At 45.6% G+C, this 20,996-nt stretch overlaps 1 protein-coding gene across 4 annotated transcripts; it reads left to right on the top strand.

Annotated features, from left to right (window-relative positions):
* Window positions 1-489: 489 nt before the first annotated feature.
* On the top strand, window positions 490-14,031 carry ETV3 (ETS variant transcription factor 3; the record flags this gene model as incomplete). 4 transcript variants are annotated; one of them, XM_081122280.1, is made up of 5 exons in its annotated part: window positions 490-686; window positions 2,541-2,599; window positions 3,204-3,441; window positions 4,675-4,790; window positions 10,548-10,647. In XM_081122280.1, 4 exons carry the CDS (start codon window positions 2,554-2,556, stop codon window positions 10,562-10,564), a joined length of 417 nt encoding a protein of 138 aa, XP_080978406.1. In that variant the 3' UTR covers window positions 10,565-10,647. The 4 variants fall into 4 exon arrangements, with proteins under 4 accessions (XP_080978406.1, XP_080978405.1, XP_080978404.1 ...); XM_081122279.1 differs by having other exon boundaries at window positions 495-686; window positions 2,544-2,599; window positions 10,118-14,031; XM_081122278.1 differs by having other exon boundaries at window positions 495-686; window positions 10,118-14,031.
* Between the last annotated feature and the right edge of the window lie 6,965 nt (window positions 14,032-20,996).

The following is a 20,996-nucleotide window of genomic DNA, read 5'->3' as shown; positions in this document are numbered from 1 at the left end:
CATACGTGGGCAACTGCCTGGGCAACGCGCTCCAGAGACAGCTTCGCGGCTTCTCTCCTCGGCACCTGAAAGGGCCCCTGCGGGGGGACGCCCTCTGATGTTGGGGTCCTCTGCCCATTGTGCAGGCTCGCCTCTCTGGGGGTCGCAGCGGTGCGGGGCGGGCTTTACCCCCGCACCTCGGCCCTTCCAGGGGTCTCTGCGACACCCCCTCCCGCGACCCCGGGGGCTCTCGGGGCCGCGCCCCGCCCGCGCGCGGTGGGCCGGGACGCGCCAGAGCCCACGTCGCGCAGCCTCGCACTCTAGCCGGAGACCGGGCGGGGCCGAGACTGGGTAGGGCCTCCTGCCGCGAGCGTGCGTAACGTGCCCCCGCAGCGTGACACACGCGCCACTCCGGGGCGGCTGCGTGGGCGGGGCGGCGGCGCGGGTTTCGCCGCTGGGGTAGCGCCGGGGCCGCAGAGCCGGCGGAAGTCGGAGTCTGCGGAGACCGCGAAAGGGAAGGGAGGCGCCGCTGGGCGCGGCGTGACGCGGCTCCGAGACCCGCGGGAGAGCACCGCCTCCTCCCCGCCCCGCCTGCTGATGGAAGTGACGACAGCAGCCGAAGAGGTCACTTCCTGCTGGGGTGGATGAGGAGGAGCCGGAGACGCCGCGGAGGAGACCGGACCGAAGACGGACCTTGCCGGGGAGAGGTGAGTCCTGGCCTCACTGCCCGGCCCCTCGGACGGACCCCGTGAATCTCGGCGGGGACGGCATCGCTGGGGTCGGGGACGCCCAGCGGGCCACGTCCCAACCCAGCGGGCCTCACCCAGCGCGCGGGGGGGGGGCGGGGGAGGGAGGGCGCCCGGGTGTCTGTGAGGCGACGGGGTTCCAGGGCAGCGTTCGTGCCACGGAGCGAGGGGGACCCGGCCGGGAAGCCAGAAGGAGGGAGGCTGCGGGGGCCGCGGGCCGAGCCGGGGAGCCGCAGCGCCAGACTCTGTGTGCTTCACTCTTCGGGGAGTGCTCGGGACCCGAGGAAGGGCGAGGGGCCTTGGTGGGATTTGCGGAGTTGGGATGAGTGGCCGTACTTGGACAGTGTCCTCGGAGTGAATTTGTGAAACTCCTGCAGAGGCGCCTCCGGGCTCCTGGGAGGGGAAGCTTTATCGGGGGAAATCGGGAGCCGGGGTGTCAAGAGAGAGCTTCCCAGTCAAGTTATTGTTGCAGCGGGGTTGGGACCCGAGGCTTGGTGGCTGAAGACCATTCCAGTGGCAGGATAAAAGGCCCTGCGATCCGACAGAGCCATCCAGGAGTCCAGGGCGGCTTCCTGGAGCCGTGGGGAAATTAGTGTGTTTCCTCCCTCATTGTCACGGAGATGGGAGCAGCTGGAGAGGAAGCTTCTGCCTCAGCTCGGAGGCCCTGTTATTGTCTCCGTTATGGATGTGGCTGTGTCTGTGTTTGTTTCTTCCTTGGGGGTATTTATCTCATCCTCTTTCCCTTGTAGTCTTACAGACTGAAACTTACCGGTTTTCTTAATGTGTATGGTGAGGAGAAAAATTCAAAGGATCTAGAGGAATCCTAGATTAGATGAAATTTCCAAGATTAAGAATTTGTCCCCACTCCACCCTGAGGCCAGTGAGGCACCTACATGCTGAGGGCCTGTCATCCACCCTGGGGAACAGTGAGGGCAGATCTGCCTCTCCTGCCCACATCTCCCTCTGGCAGTTTCACTCTTCCCTTCTTTTTGCTAAAGGATTGATTGATACAAAGCTGCGTGCTGCTAGAAACAGGAAATTTATTGACGTACCGTAAATCTGGATGGAGTGAATTCAGATCACACCAAGACTCCCTCCACTTACTGGACAAAGGTTCTCAGAAATGTTTGTGTGTGTGTTTTTTTCCGCCCTCCTCTTTCTATTAAAGGGAGAAAATGTAATTATTTTCTCAAAAAGATTTTGGAAATGTGTGTGTTTCTTGTATAGAGTAACTTTATATATGGTGTGTTTACTCTCTGTATCCCAGGGTGTTTTTCAAGGAGGAGGGGCAGTTTCTGACTGGGAGTTTTCCTTCTCCCATCTCACATAATTCAGTAAAAGAAATCAGAATCAGATGTACTTTCTTGAGTGGCAGTCAGATGGATTTTGATTTTTTTTTTTTTCCACTCTTCTTTAAACTGGTACATCTGGGTGAACTCAAGCATGTATATCTTGGCATCTGGGCCTGTCTAGTAATAGAAGACAAACTGATTTGTTTTGGCTGCCTCTTTGGACTCCTTTAACTGTACCCTTACTTTCCAAGGAGCTGATCAGGAGAAAGAAAGCAAATATTAAAGATAGTGTTTACCCCTTGTAGTTTAAAGTCAGGTGAAAGATAATTATGGCCTTTGAAGCTGATGACCAGAGGACCATCATTTGATGACTTGAGGCTTACAGTTTGGAGGTGACCTGTTTGAAAGAAAGAGGGTTACATAAGAAGGAAAAGGAAGTTTGGGGAAAGGCTGTGCCAGAAATCCTGGGGAAGGTAATAAACAATAGCACCTTAAAGTAATTGATGTGGCTTGTATCTCTCAGCAGGAGGGTGAAAATGAAAGCAGGCTGTAGCATCGTGGAAAAGCCAGAAGGAGGTGGAGGTGAGCAGAAGTGAATCATCTCTGGTCTACTTGGAATGTCCCTCCATGGTTCTTTTTCTCTCCACTTGGGCTCTGTTCACAAATACCAGACCATGACTGACAGGTTCTTGACTGGGTGGATACTGCTAGGACAGTTGTAGGCTTGTTTCCTTTGTATGTATATCTAACATGTCTGGTCACCACACTTTTATCCCAAGATTTAGATTCTCTTTCCTGTTAGAGAGACAGTTCTAACTTTGGGAATAAGGGGTTTTCAACTGTATTTTCCTAAAGCATTGGTTTATATTTCCTGTTTGTTCCCTTTGGAACTTTTATGCCTTCATAGAAAGTAGGTGTGAGATTAAGTAATGTATGAAAGAGTAAGAGATTAGGACACCTGGGTGCTGCTGCTCAACTCTTATCAGATTTGATGATTGCCATAAGGAAAGGTAACCACTCTGCGTTCCTCTGCCCTGTTGTGGTTAGCCCCAGCTGACTGGAAAGGTGTTTATAGCATATTTGCACAGCACTGTAGAGATCCGAGCATTGGAATGTGAAGTCAGGGATACTGGGATGTATGTACCTGGCTCCTCACAACTTTGATCTTGCCCTTGTCACATTAAAGGCTATCAGTTTCCTGATTGGGCCTATAAAACAGAGTCATCCCCGGGCTCCCGACAGATCCAGCTGTGGCACTTCATCCTGGAGTTGCTGCAAAAGGAAGAGTTCCGCCATGTCATTGCCTGGCAGCAGGGAGAGTACGGGGAGTTTGTCATCAAGGATCCAGACGAGGTGGCCCGCCTCTGGGGCCGCAGGAAGTGCAAACCACAGATGAATTATGACAAGCTGAGCCGGGCCCTCAGGTAACAGAAAGGATCCCAAATCTATGGTGTCAACAGGTAGAAAGGAGACTAAGCAGGGTGATGAATGTTAGGTAAAAAGGGTATCAGGTGACAAGAAACTATACTGTCTAAGTGAATAATGTGTAGTTTTCAAGTGGGAGTAGAAGAGCTGTTGAATCTGAGGAGCAGAGGCACAAAAGGAGAAAAGGCATTATCTTTGGTTACATGTAGGAAGGAATTCCAATGTTGTTGGCACTGGCTTCTGACAGACAGCAGGTTCTGCTTTGTAGTGGGTGAGAGTGTGTAGTAAAACATGGATTATAGCTCATTTATAATCCAAAAGATTAGTTTAGACTTCCTTGTTGGAAATCTATAGAATTTCTCTTCTTTAGGTTCTTCTGGAAAAAACTAAAAAAAGATTGAAGCAAACACATAGGAGGAAGACTGACTGAATAGTACTGACCTAGCTACAGTATTTAGGAACTATATTTGTGAGCTTAGTTGTCAGTCCATAGGTTGCTCCAGCATGTCCAAGATTGATCTATAAGTTTCTCAGCTTCTCTTTTCCACTTGTCAGTCTTTACATTTCATAACCCTTAGCCCTCAAGGGGTTTATGACCTGTGCTAATGAATAGATGCTAGGATAAAGGTTCCTGATACATTGAAGCTCGCTAAATGAAGTTTTTTTCATTCTTAGTAACCCTGAATGTAAAATCTGTGTGGCAGCTTTGCTGGAGCCTCTCACATCCTCTTTAGTGAAGCAGGCCAAGCTGAGTGCTGTTTTCCAGATCCGGGTATACCATTGTTTTACCTGCCACCATAGAACAGTTCCACATTCCTTCATCCAGATGAACCACATTAGGTCTCCCAAGAGACTTGTCTGTCCCCACCTGGGTAAGGCAGAAAAGAGAAACTAGGTAGTGACATATAGTGGAACAGGAAGGAAATGTACTACAGAATTGAAACTGTAGAGAGATGGAATAGAAAGGAGTTTGGGGCTAGGATAGGTATTCAGGATCTTAAAGTGAGATTGTTCTTGTAAAGCTCTAGCCAAGGATCAACTCAGTTGAAAATTGAATGAGAAAAGGAAGCTCCTAGGTGTCCCAGCCCTAACCTTAGGGCAAATGAGCAAAAGAATGATAGTGATGATTGCGTGTAATACTTCCAGCAAGAATTGCTGCTCTTAGTGATTACCCAAGTGTAGCAACTTCCAGTAGGTAGAAGATAAATTGACATGCATTCCTGTTTTTACAGATACTATTACAATAAGAGGATCCTTCATAAAACAAAAGGGAAAAGGTTTACTTACAAATTTAACTTCAACAAGCTGGTGACGCCCAACTACCCGTTCATCAACATTCGATCAAGTGGTAAGATGCAAAGTCTCTTGGTGGGGAAAGAATTTTGAGTTGAAGAATCCTGAAAACCCAAATCTAAGACTGGCATGATTAAAAGGTTTTTAGAAACAATAATGTGACCCCCTTGGATTGCCTCTGTTCTTGCTCAGGTGTTTCTATTCATCTTATACCAAGAGTGATAGGCTCTGCAGCATCAAGATAAATGTGTTTGGGCTGTTGTTTTGGTTCCCTTTTTTACATGTTATTTGTAATTTCCTAGATACTATTACACTATCCTCTTTAGGAATGATGTTCTGTAGGTTTATGTTGATCTTTAAGTTTAGGACTCAGTTTTAACACCCTACCCGGTGGCTCTTTCATAGATAAGAACTTGTTTCTACAAACACTTCCGATTTTCTATGAAACTACCAAACTCTCCCTTATCATGTGAATATCATCAAAACCACAGCATCCTTGATCACAGAGGGGGATGTTCATATGTTTGCAGTGAAAAGCAGTGTCTTTGATCTATACCAGCAGCTCCTCAGAGAACAAGACTCTGGGGTTATTTGACCTTCACTCGTAAGTGCAGCAAGGTTTCCCCTCTAGGATCTCTGGTGACAGCTTTTCATCACAGCTCTTCACAGAGGTTTCAGGTCTGCCTCTCTCAAAGCAAAAGGCAGTCTCTTACAAGAGTGTGTTTGTTGATGCAAATCATACCCCTGCCCAAGAAACATTGTATTAACCAGTTTCTGACTAGCTGTCAATACAGTCTTTGTGGCATTTATGTTGAGGCAAAGAAATCTAATTGTGATTCTACAGTAATACAACTTCTCATGGAAAAGTTGGAAACAACCTGAAAAATTAGAATGGAGGTGTGGCTGAGAGAATATAATGCTGAGATCCATTGTAGATACCTAATTACTACACAACAAGTTAGGGCAGTTTTAGCTTGATACTGCTATCATTACATTTCCATTTCATTCTGTAGCCACTCCCTCCTGTCCCTGGGGCATACATTTAAAAAAAAAAGTGGTATTGGAATGTATCTCTCTAATTACAACCTGGTTTCTTTCCTTGTGCCTGAGGGAGAGGCGTTAGGAAATCAAACCTGTTCTAGCCCCTGGAATTCCATTTCCTCTGTTTTTCACTCTTGCTCCTTCCTTGTACACCTAGCGTAATGGTACTCTAGATGGGCATACCAGCAACTTTGAAGAATGTGTTGGTGTTCATGCCCTTCTGTACCACTCCCCCAAAAAAGGCTTTGATAGTCTTGCTCTTCTGTCTTTCACCCATTCTTGTCTATTGAAAACCCAGAGTCTAGCCATTGGACAACCTGTAATGGGGCATCCATCAGCCCCTGGGAGTAATATGCTTTTCCAAGGCAAGGAAACCTTGACTCTCACTCTGTGAAGACTCTGGTCTAGAGACCTAACAGTAGTGGCCTGGCACAACTCATTCTGCCTGAAGGCAGTGGAACCAACATTCGTCCTCAACTAAGCTCAAGATTCTAATCAGAAAAGTCCCAGGGAAAGAAGAGCAGTGTGTATTTCCTTTAGGCACACTGCCTGGTCGCTTATTCCTGATACAGCTCCAAAGAACGTCATTTGTTCATAGGGAACTTTTACCCAGGTAGACCAAATGTTGTTTCAGGTTAACTCTTTATGACAAAGGAAATGCAACATTTATTGAGTATCTGCTTAACAAAGGTACTTTTGTTTAGTGTTTTGTGAATTATTTCATTCAGCCCTGCTAGCCGGGTAAAGTATATGTCTCAATATCATTTTACAAATGATAAAATTAAGGATGACAGCAAAGTCAAAGATTGATCAGGGTAGGTTGAATACAGGTACCTGTTGAACAGCTTCTCGGGAAACAATATCTGAGAGATTTAGCTACTGAACACAGCTCTCATTTACTAAATCAACCATTTTTCCTCTGGATTGGGATTCATTCATTTGGTCAACAAATAATTTGTTGACAGGTAAGCCCTAAAGACAGAAGAGAAAAAAATAAAAATAGAGGGAGTACTCTTTCCCTCAAGGAACTTATATTTTAGCAGGAGAGATAAGATAATATTAGGTTCAAAATACAATTCAGAATGTGGAATATGATAAGCCCTCTTAAGAAGTAGGCTGTATGGATTTAGATCTTGGAAGCCAGAGAGATCTTGTCTAGATGGTGGGTTGATACAGTTGGCCTGTTTGGATCTGTGTGTTTTTAAAAATGAGGCAATACATGCTGGTTGTAACCTATCCAAATAATACAGAAGTTCATAGAGTAAAAGTAAAGTGAATGTTTTCCCTTCCCCGTAATTCTACTCACTGTTAATAGTTTAGGGTAGAGTACTTAACATTTGAATAGTGTTGAAAATACTTCTATATACAGTATTTCATTTGTATCATTAAAAGCATCCTGTGAAATTTTAAGTATTTACTTGTACTTGCATAATAAACAAAAGGAAGATACAGAAAATACTAGTAAAAGTGATAACCTGTCAGAGTGTGGGGGCAGTACATACCAGTTCAAGGATAGACTTGGGACCTCCCTTTATGCCTCGCCACCCCAAGTTGTTTATATACCTTTATTTTGGAAAACTTTAAACCTACAGAAAAATTGGAAAAACAGTGAACAACCACATGTCCTCCCATGTTCACTAATCATTAACATTGTTGCTATAATTTATCCCTTTATATATATATACACACACACACACACACACACACACACATTTTTAAGTCTTGAGATTAAGTTGCAGACATCATGACACTTCGCCCATGTGTACTTCAGCATGTATTTCCCAGGTACAGGGACATTCACCTCCATGACCACAATAACATTACAACACCCAGGAAGTTTAACATTGCTCTAATACTATTATCTAATATATTGTCCACATTCAAATAATAAATGCCTTTTAAAGTTTTTATTTCGAACCATGATTATTAATAGATTCCTTATTCTGACAAATACTTATATGCATTTTGCTATGGGCTGATACTCTTCTAAGATCTTCAGAAATATTAACTCTTTTAGTGTTAAAAACATGAGATTAGTCCTGTTATTACCCATTTCACAGGTAAGGAAACTAAGGCCAGAAAGATAAGTTATCCAGAGTCACACAATAAGTGATGGGACCAGGGTTTGAACCTAGGCAAAGGCCTTATTTTCATTTTGCTGGAGGGTGGTTAAAGACCATTTGGTTACTTGCACCGGGCTACAAGGTAGAAGGTACCAGAACTAAAGCAGAGTACTTATTTTTTCAAATAAAAGCTTAGATTTGCTATCTCAACATGTAATAGAGGGTAGAGAGCAGTGAAGGCTGCTGCAATAAGAGGTGAGGGGTTCTGAATGCTACCTTCAGCATTGCTCCTAGGTTTCACCTTTCTTTACTCCCTCTGAATGCATTTGAAAACGCTATGTATTGTTTCCTTCTTGCAGATTTACAGTGTATCTTAGTCTATGTAAAGACTTGAGATATCCTTCAATTTAAAAAGAAAAAAATTGTTTAGGAGACAGGACCTTCTCACATTATGTTTAATGTTACTCAGTCCTTCAGAACACACAGAAGTGGGTTTTTTTTGCTTCTGAATAGATGTGCTCATAATAAATCAAGATCCAAAAGAATCAAAATGAATAGAATTTTAGCCACTGTAAAAGGCTGGAAGAAGAGATACTTATGGCCTGCGACCCTCTTGGCTCGACTATAATTATGTACAAGATCGTCCATTTTTTTTTTTCCTAATTGTAAGATTAAATCAATAGTTTTAGGGGGGAAAAGTCCTGCATTTTCTGGAAAGTATCAGTTTGGGAAATGCTACTCTGGCCCAGTGTTACTCAGTCACATGTGCCTAGAAAGCTAGTCTTGCACACAGGAGCAAAGTCGTAGCGGAGGATGATGCCATTATACAAATAGCAGAAGGCAGCTGATTGGGAATGATGCCTAACCACACTGTATCTTATGTACTTTTTTTGTTTCTTTTCCCAGATCACTATACTTTCACTTATTTGGATTTTTCTTTTTTCTTTGCCCTTTTTTCCTTCTCCCTTATCTGCCTCAGAGTGTAAGGAACCCTCCTGACATCACCAGTGATAGAAGCTACTAATTTTTTCTAGGAACCCAAAGGGTCCCTGAGGCCTCAGCTGGCACACCTTTCTTATGCCCTATTTATCAGAAGGGCCTTTTGGGGAGTTGAGAACTTGTGAGAGTCTGAAGTTGACACGTCTGGCATGGTTGTCGGTAACTTAGAGCTTCGCATTTTAGCGGGTGACCTTGAGAGAGGGAGCATTGGGTCCTGGATTTTGCCCAGTGTTCTCAATGTTTGAAAAGCATTGAAAGCATGTTGGGATCCTGACCGACGTGGCTCAGTGGTTGAGCATCAACCTATGAACCAGGAGGTCATGGTTCAATCCTCAGTCAGGGCACATGCCCAGGTTGCGGGCTTGATCCCCTGTAGGGGGCATGCAGGAGGCAGCCGATCAGTGACTCTCTTTCATCATTGATGTTTCTATCTCTCCCTCTCCCTTCCTCTCTCTGAAATTGATAAAAACATATTTTAAAAAAAAAGAAAAAGGTTGGGAATGAAGGTCATTATATAAAATTTGTTAAGAGAAGTACAGATTTGGAGAGATTGAAAAATATTTAATTTTCTGTAAAGTAGTGATTGTATATCAGAAATTATAAAGTATATACCATAAGAATTTAATAAACATGGATTTTTTTAAAATCTGTTTTTATTCTGAAAATATGCCTTATTTGTGTCCATAGATACTCGGTGCAGGATCTTTGGTCTTTTAATGCATTGCTTTACAGGAATGTCATTTTTAATTTTGTTTTTGGGGGTTTTTTATTTGTTTGATTTGTTTGCTTGCTTTATAGATGTCGCCAAAATTGTGAAAATAAGAAAAGACTATTTGAAAAGCTGAGAATTAAAGCAGGTGATATACACACGGTATTTAGAGTTGCAGAGGAGAATACTCTTGTACCCATTCATTCATTCAACTAATAGTTATCGAGCACTTACTCATTGTTAAGCCCCAAACTGCTGGAAATCTAGTTGTGAACAATAGGAAGTCCCTGCCTTTGTGGAATTTATGTTTTAGAATACAGATAAACAAGTAAATCATGTTTCAGGTAGTAAAACGTACTGTGAAGAGAAAGTAAGAGGCTACAGAAAGATGGCAACTAAATTGAAAAGAGGTAGCTGAGCAGTAGTACTAGGAAGACAGGGAGCTTAAGGAATCAGTCCACCTGGAGTGTTTTCTGTTGTTCCTAAACTTGTATTTATTTAACATAAGTAAAAGTGCTGATAATGAATGACCAAACCTGAAGTAGCCTTTTGTCTTTTCTACCATCGCAGGTGTGGTTCCCCAGAGTGCACCACCAGTTCCAACAGCCTCTTCCCGGTTCCATTTCCCACCTCTGGACACTCATTCTCCAACTAGTGATGTGCAGCCGGGGCGGTTCTCTACTAGCTCCCTAACTACTTCTGGCCAGGAGTTGAGTAATGGCACTGATAGAAAGGTGGAGCTTTCAGAGCTGGAGGATGGCTCAGCCGCTGACTGGCGCCGGGGCGTGGATCTTATGTCCTCCCGGAATGCTGTCGGTGGAGGAGGGATTGGCCATCAGAAACGCAAGCCCGACATCATGCTTCCTCTGTTCACTAGGCCAGGGATCTACCCTGACCCCCACAGTCCCTTCGCTGTCTCTCCAATCCCTGGCCGAGGAGGTGTCCTTAATGTTCCCATTTCACCAGCCCTCTCCCTGACTCCCACTATCTTCTCGTATAGCCCATCACCAGGCCTGAGCCCTTTCACCAGCAGCAGTTGCTTTTCCTTCAACCCTGAGGAAATGAAACACTACCTTCATTCTCAAGCCTGTTCTGTGTTCAACTACCATCTGAGTCCCCGGACATTTCCCCGTTACCCAGGGCTCATGGTTCCACCACTGCAGTGCCAAATGCATCCTGAGGAGTCAACCCAATTTTCTATCAAGCTGCAGCCCCCACCAGTTGGGCGGAAGAACCGAGAGAGGGTAGAGAGCAGGGAGGAGTCAGCACCTGTTACTGCTTCCACCATGGCTCCTGTCCCCCCAAGAATTAAGGTAGAGCCAGCCTCTGAAAAGGATCCTGAGAGTCTCAGGCAGTCAGCCCAAGAGAAGGAGGAACACTCTCAAGAAGAGGGCACTGTGCCAAGCAGGACCATAGAGGAGGAAAAAGGCACCATCTTTGCCCGCCCAGAGGCACCACCTATCTGGCCCTCTGTACCCATTAGCACCCCAAGTGAAGAACCCCTAGAGGTGACTGAAGACAGTGAAGACAGGCCTGGCAAAGAGCCCAGTGTACCTGAGAAGAAAGAAGATGCCCTGATGCCCCCCAAGCTTCGATTGAAGCGGCGCTGGAATGACGACCCTGAAGCCCGAGAGCTGAGAAAGGATGGCAAGTTCCTCTGGAATGGGTCAGGACCACGGGGCTTGGCAACGGCAGCTGCTGATGCTTAGAATTGGAAGTGGATTGGGAGCTGTTTATACTATAATCACACACATGTATTTATGTAGCAAGATTTGGGGGGGAGGGGGGGTTAGACTGGTTTGATCATTCTAGGGGCATAGACTTGTATTTTTATGTTTTGGGGATGGGATTGGGAATCTTCTGTTGTAAATTAGGTGGGATATGAACACACTTCTTTCCCTGGTGAGTAGGACACGGGAAGGGTATTGAACTGAAAGGAGAAAGGGCCTCTATTTCTTGTTGAGGCTAATACTTTCTGACAAGCTCCCAAAGGGCCAAGACACTGTTTTGGTCCCATGATGTTCAGGTTCCAAACTTCTTTCTTTTCTACTGTATTTATATATAGGAAAGCCATTAATGAATTTATTTTGCTCTGAGAGTTACATATAAAAGGGGAAAGGGCATGGTTGGGAGGTTGAGCAGTGAGAGACCATTAATACTCAGTATTTGCCTGAGATGTTTCTTTGTAATTATTTCAGGGGGAGACAGATAATCTCAGTCTTACTGGGTGGGAGGGTTGGGGTGTTCAGAGGTTGCTTTTTTTCTTTGTTGTTTGGCATTTTTTCCCTTTTCCTCTAAAAAATATTTTCATGAAACATACTGCCAATTAGAGTGGAGCAGGCACTGAGCCTGGCTGCATGGTTGAGACAGGAAGCCCTGCTGTGAATTTCTTGGACTTTTCACCTTCACCTGTTAAGAAGCCATGAAGAGTTGCAAACTCTTGTTCAGGGAGGAAAGAAGAGGCAGGAAGTAACCCAATGCCTTTAAAAACAAAACCCAACAAAAATGACCTTTATTTTTCCTTTTCCATCGTGGGTTTGGGGAGCCAAACCAGAGTATGACTGTAGCGAGTTCACTGAGAAGCATGACACTGGTGAAGATATATTTTTGTTGTGTCTGGTTCTCATCATTTTAAGTCAAGCCTTAACGAACATACTTTAACATGATACGGGTCTGTCAAAATAAACCTGTAAAAGGGTATGAACAACTTTTCAGATAATCCAAGAATTTTGAGGCATGGTTAAATTTTGAGCTAGTATTAGTCATCCCCTCTTGATGTTACTGGCATGGATAGCAAAAGGGCAAGATTGTGGGAGTTAAAGACAGGTGACACCTGGGAATGCAAAAGGAAGCCAGGGTTCAAGTGGATGTTTGTTGAACCTGAAGGAACAGGAGACAGAAGGCAACCAAATGCCAAAAAGCCTGGTATGAATGAAAGTTCATGTCTGTCCCATTGTGGCGTTGCCATTCTTGCCATACCCATTTCCCTAGACTATTCTGACATTCATGATCAATTGACTATACTATGTGAGACTGCAGCTAACAGACAGGGATTGTTTTTTCATGGAAAACTCCCTTTCATCAACTTCAAAGGATTGGGAAAGTATGATCTAGGAAGGAAAAGGAACCTGAACTAAGGGCAGAGAGAGAGAAGCCACAGCCAACTCTGTATGTGTGTGCACATATACCTATGAGTTGTGTGGGAATACCTAACCGTGGCCCAGATCCACCTGGCAGCAGGGCAACAGGGGGAGAAGTTTTAACTCCGTACCTGATAGGGGCAAGGAGTGGGCACAGGGATGCTGTCTAGGAATGGAGAAATTCCTGACTACCTTAGCCGAAGTGAACTCTATGCTAAGAAGCATTGGAGGGCTGTCTTTTAATGTTGGAGGTGGGTGTTCTTTTTTAAACTGGAGAGCATGCATGAGAGAAGGGCTCAGGAAAGGTTAGAGCAGGTGAGTGAGTTAGGTGGCTTGGGATGACTTGAGTCCATCGGGTTTTTTTTGGCAAGTGTTCTCCTTGTTTAATTCAGATTCCATGAGTGACTTGTCTTTCCCTGGGAAAGGGACTGACAGAGCAGGCCCTTAAGGACTCAGGCTTTGGTCACGCTGCAAAGGGTGCCTTTGGTTGGTTATGTTTTTGTCAGTTTCTTTCTCTGCGCCTCAACTTACCTCATCAGAAAGCAAGCCCGGGCACATGGAGGAGAGATGTCTTGTCATTGCCCGACCTAACCAGGGAGGCTGGCTGGCCACCCTCTCTGTCCACTAGAGGGGAGGGCCAGCAGGTGTCGGTATTAACTCAGGAATAGAAACATGAGGCCTTTAAAATAAGAGGGAGAGAAACCATGATGCATACCTGTAACCCCCTAGAACCCAAGTGCCAGAATTAATTCCTAGATGCTGCTTTTGTTTGAACAAAAAGTCACTGCTTTTACACTTGAAAAAAACACTCAAAAAATGTTCAATTCCATGAAAATGTTTTTGGCTTTAAGAAGTTATTTGGTGTTTAGCTCTTTTGTTGATTGCCATTCCACCAGTAAATTGTTGGTCAATTTGCACTGCACACTGGGGTTGGGGTGGAGGGGAGGGTCCTTTATACAGAGCCGAACTTGGGCTTGCTCAGGAAGTGGACCAGGGAATGTGGAGGTGGGTCATTCCTGGGGTGAAGGGGTGGGAGTTAGTTTTTCTCCCCTCAGCCTGCGCCTGGCAGCACCTGGCACAAAGCCAGTCTTGTCTTTTCTGTGAGCATCTTATCACTGTCCAACAGCAGGTAGAAAAAAGGGGGACAAAACCAGACCTATTTTCTCCCCCAGTTTTTCTGAATTTTGCTGTGCCAAATGCTTAAAACTTTACAAATTAAATCTTGAAATTTTATTAATCAAGAACTTGTTCGCGCAGTTTGCTTTTTTGACTATTGAAAAAAGAAAATAGTAGAGGTCAATCTTAAGAGCATCCAGCCTTGCTGAGCACTTTTTTTTTTTTTTTTAAGAGAATAGCTATGAGTGAACTGTAAACAAGTCATCAGTCCCTTCACCCCCAGCTTTCAAGCTGCACTGCATTAAACCCAACTCACTAATACAGGGAATTACTGCACCCTAGTCCTCCGTGGGCCAAGAAGCTTTCAGAAGCATTAAAAATATAGTTTGAAGTATTTCACTTCTCACCAAGCGGGTAGAGTGAGTTGGCTATTTGTCCTTTTTTTTTTTTAATTTATTCCATAATTATGTTTGTGCTTTTTGTTTTATAAACTAATGAAATTTTAATTTTGTTACAGAGAAGAACTCTGATCCAGTCTTTTAAGAACTGTTCCATTTTTAGTTTCTTGTTGAGGAAAAAAGTTACCATTTAATTTGTTTTGAAATAATTTAGGCATTCTTTGAATTATAAAATTGTGATGCAGGGATTTGTGAGTGAGATATTCACATGTAAAAGATGACTTCATTAGTTAGCTTAAGCAGAATAAAGTGTGTATATGTACATAAAATGTAAGTAATCTTAACTCCATTGTGCAGTGCCTTTTAGATGTTCTGCTTTCTATAAAGTCTTCAAATTTTTGCATATATATTATATATATGATGTAATGTTATAGAAATATATGTATAATATACATATTTTTTTCCAGGGGTATCTGATAGCTCTGTATTTTGTTATGGAAGTTGAAAGAAAAAAGTATTTTACCTCAGAAATTAAAGTTAAATAAAAAAAAATACTTTTAAGTAATACTTGCTGAGTGTTTGGTTTTTGATACACAGCCAGGGTAGCTATGCCAGAGATTTTGCCAAGTCTGTGCTATTTAGGTAGGTCTCCGAACAGTTCTGGAGTGTCAATTTCCTTGAGTCAGTGGCTACTGCTAGATAAAGGACAGTGGACACCTGGGACACAAGCTAGCAGGGAAATTTCTACCTCAAGATTGAGCATTCATAAAGAATACATGCAAAGCCAGACACAATAGGTCACACTTCGTATGATTTTATAAAATGTCCAGAATAGGCAAATCCATAGAGACAGAATATAGATTAGTGGTTGCCAAGGAGTGTGGAAAGTGACACTGATGGGTCACATCTTTGTTTGAGGTGATGAAAATATTCTGGAATGAATGGTGATAGTTGTACAACAATTTGAATAAAGTAAAACCCACTGAATTACAATCACTCTAAAAGGGCAAATTTAATGGTATGTGAGTAATATCAGTAAAGGTGGTTTTGGTGGTGGTGGTTTGTTAAGCCAGTACTAGGGAAACCTAATACTTCTCAGCAGAGGACAGGAATCAGAGGGGTAGGAGGAGATTTCGGTGGGGTACTGAATATCAGGACACACTCTAAAAAAAAATGGTGGGGCCAGACCTAGTAATCTCATTTCATCCTTGAGATAAAGTGATCTAAGGATCCCAACATGTAGAATCATAGCCAGATGTCACATTTGACTTCCATGAAAGAGTCCTGAGTCCAGGAAGATTGGAGTTGAGGGCGAAGCTGAAGAGGTCAACCAGGAGGGATTATGGAGGATCTGCGGAGATGCCAAAGAGTTTACATTTCATCATGCTAGCGATGGGCACCCCGAATATTTTGCAAAGCATCTGGAGTAGGCCAAGGAGCATGAAGGCCACAGCCCTGAGAAACTGACCAGCCTGATAATACCCGCTCAAGAAGACTGTGCAACTCATTAAGGTGGGGAAAAGTGAAGTGACAGGCTGCCTGGCTGATTGCCTGAAGCCAACCAAGTGAAGCTGGGAGTGGGCACGGATGCAGACCCTCCTGCTGGGAAATCTTCCTGCTTTCCCTTCCCGTGCTACTGAAAGCAAAGTGAGACTTGTGTTGGAAGTGAAGTTGGATATAGTTCTGAGACGAGGGTCCCAGGTATCTTGTCCTGCCACCCTCTCGACCATGCAGTGCATAGAACTGGATGGCGATGATTCTTATTCTGAGCCCAAGAGTGACAGTGAGCAGGGGGAAGGGATGAAACAGATAGGGTCTGCGAGTGAGAACACTGCCTGGGGACAGAGGGTGGTAGGGAAGGGGGAGTCTCAGGGCCTGTCAAGGTAAGTGAGGAGGGAATAAAGCTTTTAGTGGCTCCCTGTTTACAGTCCTTAGTTTAGCTTAGAAGGCCCTTCGTAATCTGGCTCCTGTTTCCCATTCCAGCCGCACCCTTGACCACACACAGGCACACTACACACTCCCACCTCACACAAAGCCAAAGTGGCTGCAACCCCAACAGCCAGTGCACAGAGCAGTTACCATGTGCCAGGCATGTTTAAGGGCTTCTCATGAACTCATTCAATCCTCATGAAACAATGAGTCACAGAGACATTAACTGATATGCCAGGGTTCAAGCCCCAGAACCTGTGCCTCCACTACGCTGCCATAAGTCCTCTTGACCCTGCCGAACTGCTGCTGACCTGATCCGTCTCACTGCCTGCCCCACCCCTTTTCCTCCACATGGCCCGTGGCATCTTATCCTTCAGAATCCCACACTGGTCATCGCCTCCAGGGGCCTTCTGTGGGCACTCTCCTGTGTTGTGCCGCAGCCCATGTCAACCTTTGCACCCTCGCCCTTCCATGCTGTTGATAATGCTCTGCTGGTCCAGCTCTGTCGCAGGTGGTCAAGCAACCAAAGGCTGGCACAAGAGTCAGCTCATCTTTCTTCAGTACCCAGCACATTGCCTGGAGCCTAAGGATGTTTGATAAAAGTTTGTTGGATGGATAGATGACAAGAAATATACAAAGGAGGTTTGATTGTCAGGATGGAGGATGCCCGTTTGGCATATGAAAATGGGAGAAGGCCTGCTGTCTCAGACACTCCCCCCACTTCACCGCCCTGCCCCTTCTCATCATGGCTTCTGCTCCCCTCCCCTAACAGGAGCTGGGTGTGTTAACTCCCTGAGGAAGGGAGATAAACTGGAACTGGCTCTAATCCCATAGTCCCACCCCTGCCATTCTACTGGCTATTAAATGGGCAGATTACAGCTCTCTAGGCTTCAACTTCCTGCTTATATAGGATTGTCCTTAGTATTAAATGATTCATATAAAGCATTTAGTACTCAAATCCTTGTTTAATAAGTACCAGGGTGTTTTTGTGAGGTCCCGCTCTCCCATCATGATTCTTGGACTCTGGGTCTTTGTGCCTGCACATCACTCTTTCACTGGCCCCACTCGTACTAGTACTAGGATTCCTGTTTTACAGATGGGAAAAATGAGGCCCACAATGATTCAAACTGATCTCCTCACTCTGAATCCCATACTTTCTCTAGTCATTGCTTTGAATTTCTGAGCAAGGGTAAAGACACTTCCTCCCAGCCTCTAAGGATCAGACATGCAGAATTGGAGGTGTTGTAGGGGATCACAACTTTAGTGTTTCTTCAAGTGTCAGACCATGTGTCCCATCTTGAGCGCAGGAAGGAGAGCTAGCCCCTGGTCAAATAGGAGCCAGGGGCTGAGCTGTGGGACTGACCAAGGAGGGGAAAGATCAAACCTCTCAGAATGCAGATGAGCCCAACCCTAACTGATAGGGCCCAGTGAAAGCAGCTCCAGGATCTGGGGATCCAGCCTAGGCTGACGACGGGGAGGGTGTAGCCCAAACAATGGGCTGAGACTGGGAAGTGAAGATCTGAAGCCAAGAGGCAGCAGGTCTGTCTACCCCAATGTCACTGCCTCTTACCTCCATTGTCAAATGCTGGCTCCACTCCAACTCCTGTCCAAAGACTGGTCTAGGAGAACACTTAGAGCCTGACAACCTTGGTGCCAGAGGCTAAGGTCTAGCAAGGGACCTCTCACCTAGAGTCCTCTAGGGACCACACCAGGGAGGAGAGGGAGGGAGGGAGGAAAATGGAAAGACCTTTCTCTCCAGGAGGCAGAGGTCAGCCTTGAGACCAAGATCCTGGCTCCAGGGGCTGGACCCTTGGTTCCAATGTGTCATTAAGACTTCCTCCAGTCGTCCTCCCCCCCCCCCCCCATTCCTCAAAGAGTAACATAAACACCATGATGTGGTGTTTTGAGCTATGTCTTTTTTGCTTGACTTTTGCCCTCTGGGCATTAGAACTTAACTAGAAGAAAAGGGAAACGGACACTGGTGTGTGGTTTCAGGCTATCTGCAGAATATCGCAGGTAAAGAAAGTTCGTTTTTAATTCTCCCACTGCTGGCCCAGGTGAAAAAAGTCTTTATCTGCACTTGTTGAAATTTTGGTTTTCTGAGCAACCCCTCCTACTCCTGTATTGAAAATAACAACTAACATTTGAACATTTTGTCACTTAATCTGAGTTAACCTATTTGATCCACAAAATTGCCCTCTGCCAAACATACCAGTTACCCCATTTTGCAGATGAAGAAAACAAAGGTCAATGAAGCTAAGTGAATTGCCCTAGGTCAACACAGCTAGTGAGTAACCTAGCCAGGCTCACCCAGAGTTTCTGACTCCAAAGTCCATGTTTTTTCTCAAACACTTCCCAGCCTCTCAGAGGTGACACACAGAGGGCAGAGGGAAGGGAGCAGGGGATTGGGTTGCTTTAAAAAAGCCCCTGATTTCTCTAAGGGAACCTTGTCAATTATTGCAGTATGAGTTCCCCTGGATGGACCCCCAGGTCAAAGAGGGAGAGGCACATAGACTCATTCATTCATGAAATAAACCTGGCAGGCCAAGGTGCTGGTAGACACAGCAGGCTCCTGCTCTCTAGGGACTAAGAGTTTAGGTGGGGAAACAAGCCAACATAATGAACTGAAGTTCAAGGTGGACTGTGGCAAGGTGACAACAGTCATTCATTTATTCAGCTAACATTTCCTGAGTGCCTACTGGATGCCAGGCTCTGTCCTGGGCTTTCACAGCCAAATAAAGACATTCGTTATCTGCCAAGATCCTCCAGTCCAGCAGCGATGGAAGATGAGTAATCAGGAGGTTCTGACTCCTGCTCCAGTGCTCTTCCCACAATGCTATGGCCTTTATCTTCATCCCCCAATGAGCTGTAACTTTCCTGGTTGACAAAGAACCTTTTATACTGACTTGGAACTCAGGTGTTCCTACATACTGGGGGCTTCTCCCTCTCCCCCACACCCCTTCTTTAAAAAATCAGAGCCCTAAGACCCTCTTCCAAACACAGGCATTCCCCACACGGCCTAGTGCCCTTCACTATCAGCACCCACCGTGTCACCTTTGGATCAGCAGGAGGAACTAAGTTTCTCCTCCAGCTCCCTGCCCCCAGAGTCTAGCTCAGCCTGCACCTAGCATACAAGGAGTGGTCAGTAAGTGAAACAGGTTGCACTACCAATAACAGTGAAAGGAAAGGCACAGCTCCCTCTTCAGTCAGGCCTGGTCCCTGCAAACCTAGTTGTCCTCAGAAAGTGCCTCCCTGATGGGGGAGAGGGGTGGAACCACCTCCCCACACCTGTCCCCAGGACACAGATGTAGGCAGCTGGCTACCCAGCTGGCTTGGGCTGTGGACTCCCGTGAGCGGGAAGGAGGGCAGGGTGGAGAAAGACCGAGAAAGATGTGGAGGCATCAGCCTAGAAGAGCTGTTGAGAGAAGGGGATCAGTTTGGGAAGGGAAGAAGTGGAGAGAAAGTCCTAGGTGGGGGTGGTAGCCTTTAGGGGACCAGAGTGCAAGGCTGGATGGAAGGCAAACTTAGAGATGAATTCCTGGGGGGGGGGCAGCTAAAGTGGGTGAGGGGAGCTGCAGCAGGGTAGTCAGGGGATCAGCACCAAGAGCATGAAGCACCCCCCAGCCTCCTGCCCAGGGTATTGATCTGCTAGATTACTCAATTTCACCCATATTGATCAGGTAATTGCTTTATCTCAGGTCTCATTTGAGCTCTGCATTCTCCTGGCTTTGCCTTCTCTCTCCCTGTCGCTATTTCCTATCAGCCTGACAAAGGGTTCCTTAATACTGACTCTGTGTGTGTGTGTGTGTGTGTGTGTATATATATATATATATATATATATATATATATATATATATATATATATAATATAATGTATGTATGTGTGTGTATGTGTGTGTGTATATATATATATATACACACACATATATATACATATGTGTGTGTATATATATATATGTATATATATGTATATATATGTTTGATTGGCCTGCCCCAGGTTTGTGTTGGGGTGGGGATCAGGGGTTCGATGGAAGGGAGACCAGCATCCCCCTGGAGTCCCTGGGTTCTCCTCTGCCAAGAAATCCTTCCTGGTTCCAGACAGTGGAAATGTCTGCCCATCTAGTGTTCTCAAAGGTCCAGAAAAGAGCTGGGGAAGTAGAATTAGTGGGCATCAGCCTCAGTCTTCTTTTTCTCACCATGACCCTCCACCACTCACCACCCCCAGCCCACTCCTAAGCCAGGCTTTTGACATCCCTTCTCTTAGTCTGCAGAGTCTCGCCTGCTCCCCCTTGCTGTGTGTAATGCCACCTTCTCCCTGCCCTTGCTGTGGCCCTGTGTGTTTGTCCTTCTTGCCTGCCTTCCTCACACTGTCACCCTCTCCCCTCCCTCGCTGTCTTCAAGGAGCCTTGGCCAAATCTCCCCTCTCCCCCATTCTCCCCAGGGCTCAGGCAGACCACTGGGCCTCCAGCCTGAGAAAGAGGAACTAGGAAAGGAGACTCAGCCCCTTCCAGGGAGTCTACAGACTAAGGAAGGAGGGAATCCCCCAACCCAACCCCCAGCAACTAGGTGATCCCTAGTCTGAGGGAGGAGAGTTTCCTCAGGGACCCAACAGCTCCTGGCTTCCTGAAGCCCCCAGTCTGAGGGAAGAGACAAAACCCATCTGAGAAATAGACAAGAAGAGCCACACAACAGATAAAAGGACAAGGCCCGAAGGAGAGTGAACACAGCAGGATCCTGGGCAAGATTCAGTTCCCCAACTGTCTTCCAGAGCTCAGCCCAGGGCCCAGCTGTTCACTTTGGCCTCCTTGTGTCCAGGCCTAGAAGAAGTGTGACCATGTCCTGGTTTGTCTGGGACTGTCCCAGTTT

Source organism: Miniopterus schreibersii (assembly GCF_964146895.1).
Source record: "Miniopterus schreibersii genome assembly, chromosome: 19".
Classification (NCBI taxonomy): Eukaryota; Metazoa; Chordata; class Mammalia; order Chiroptera; family Miniopteridae; genus Miniopterus; species Miniopterus schreibersii.
The sequence above is the reverse complement of the archived record's forward strand: the minus strand, read 5'-3'. Positions and strand labels throughout refer to the sequence as shown.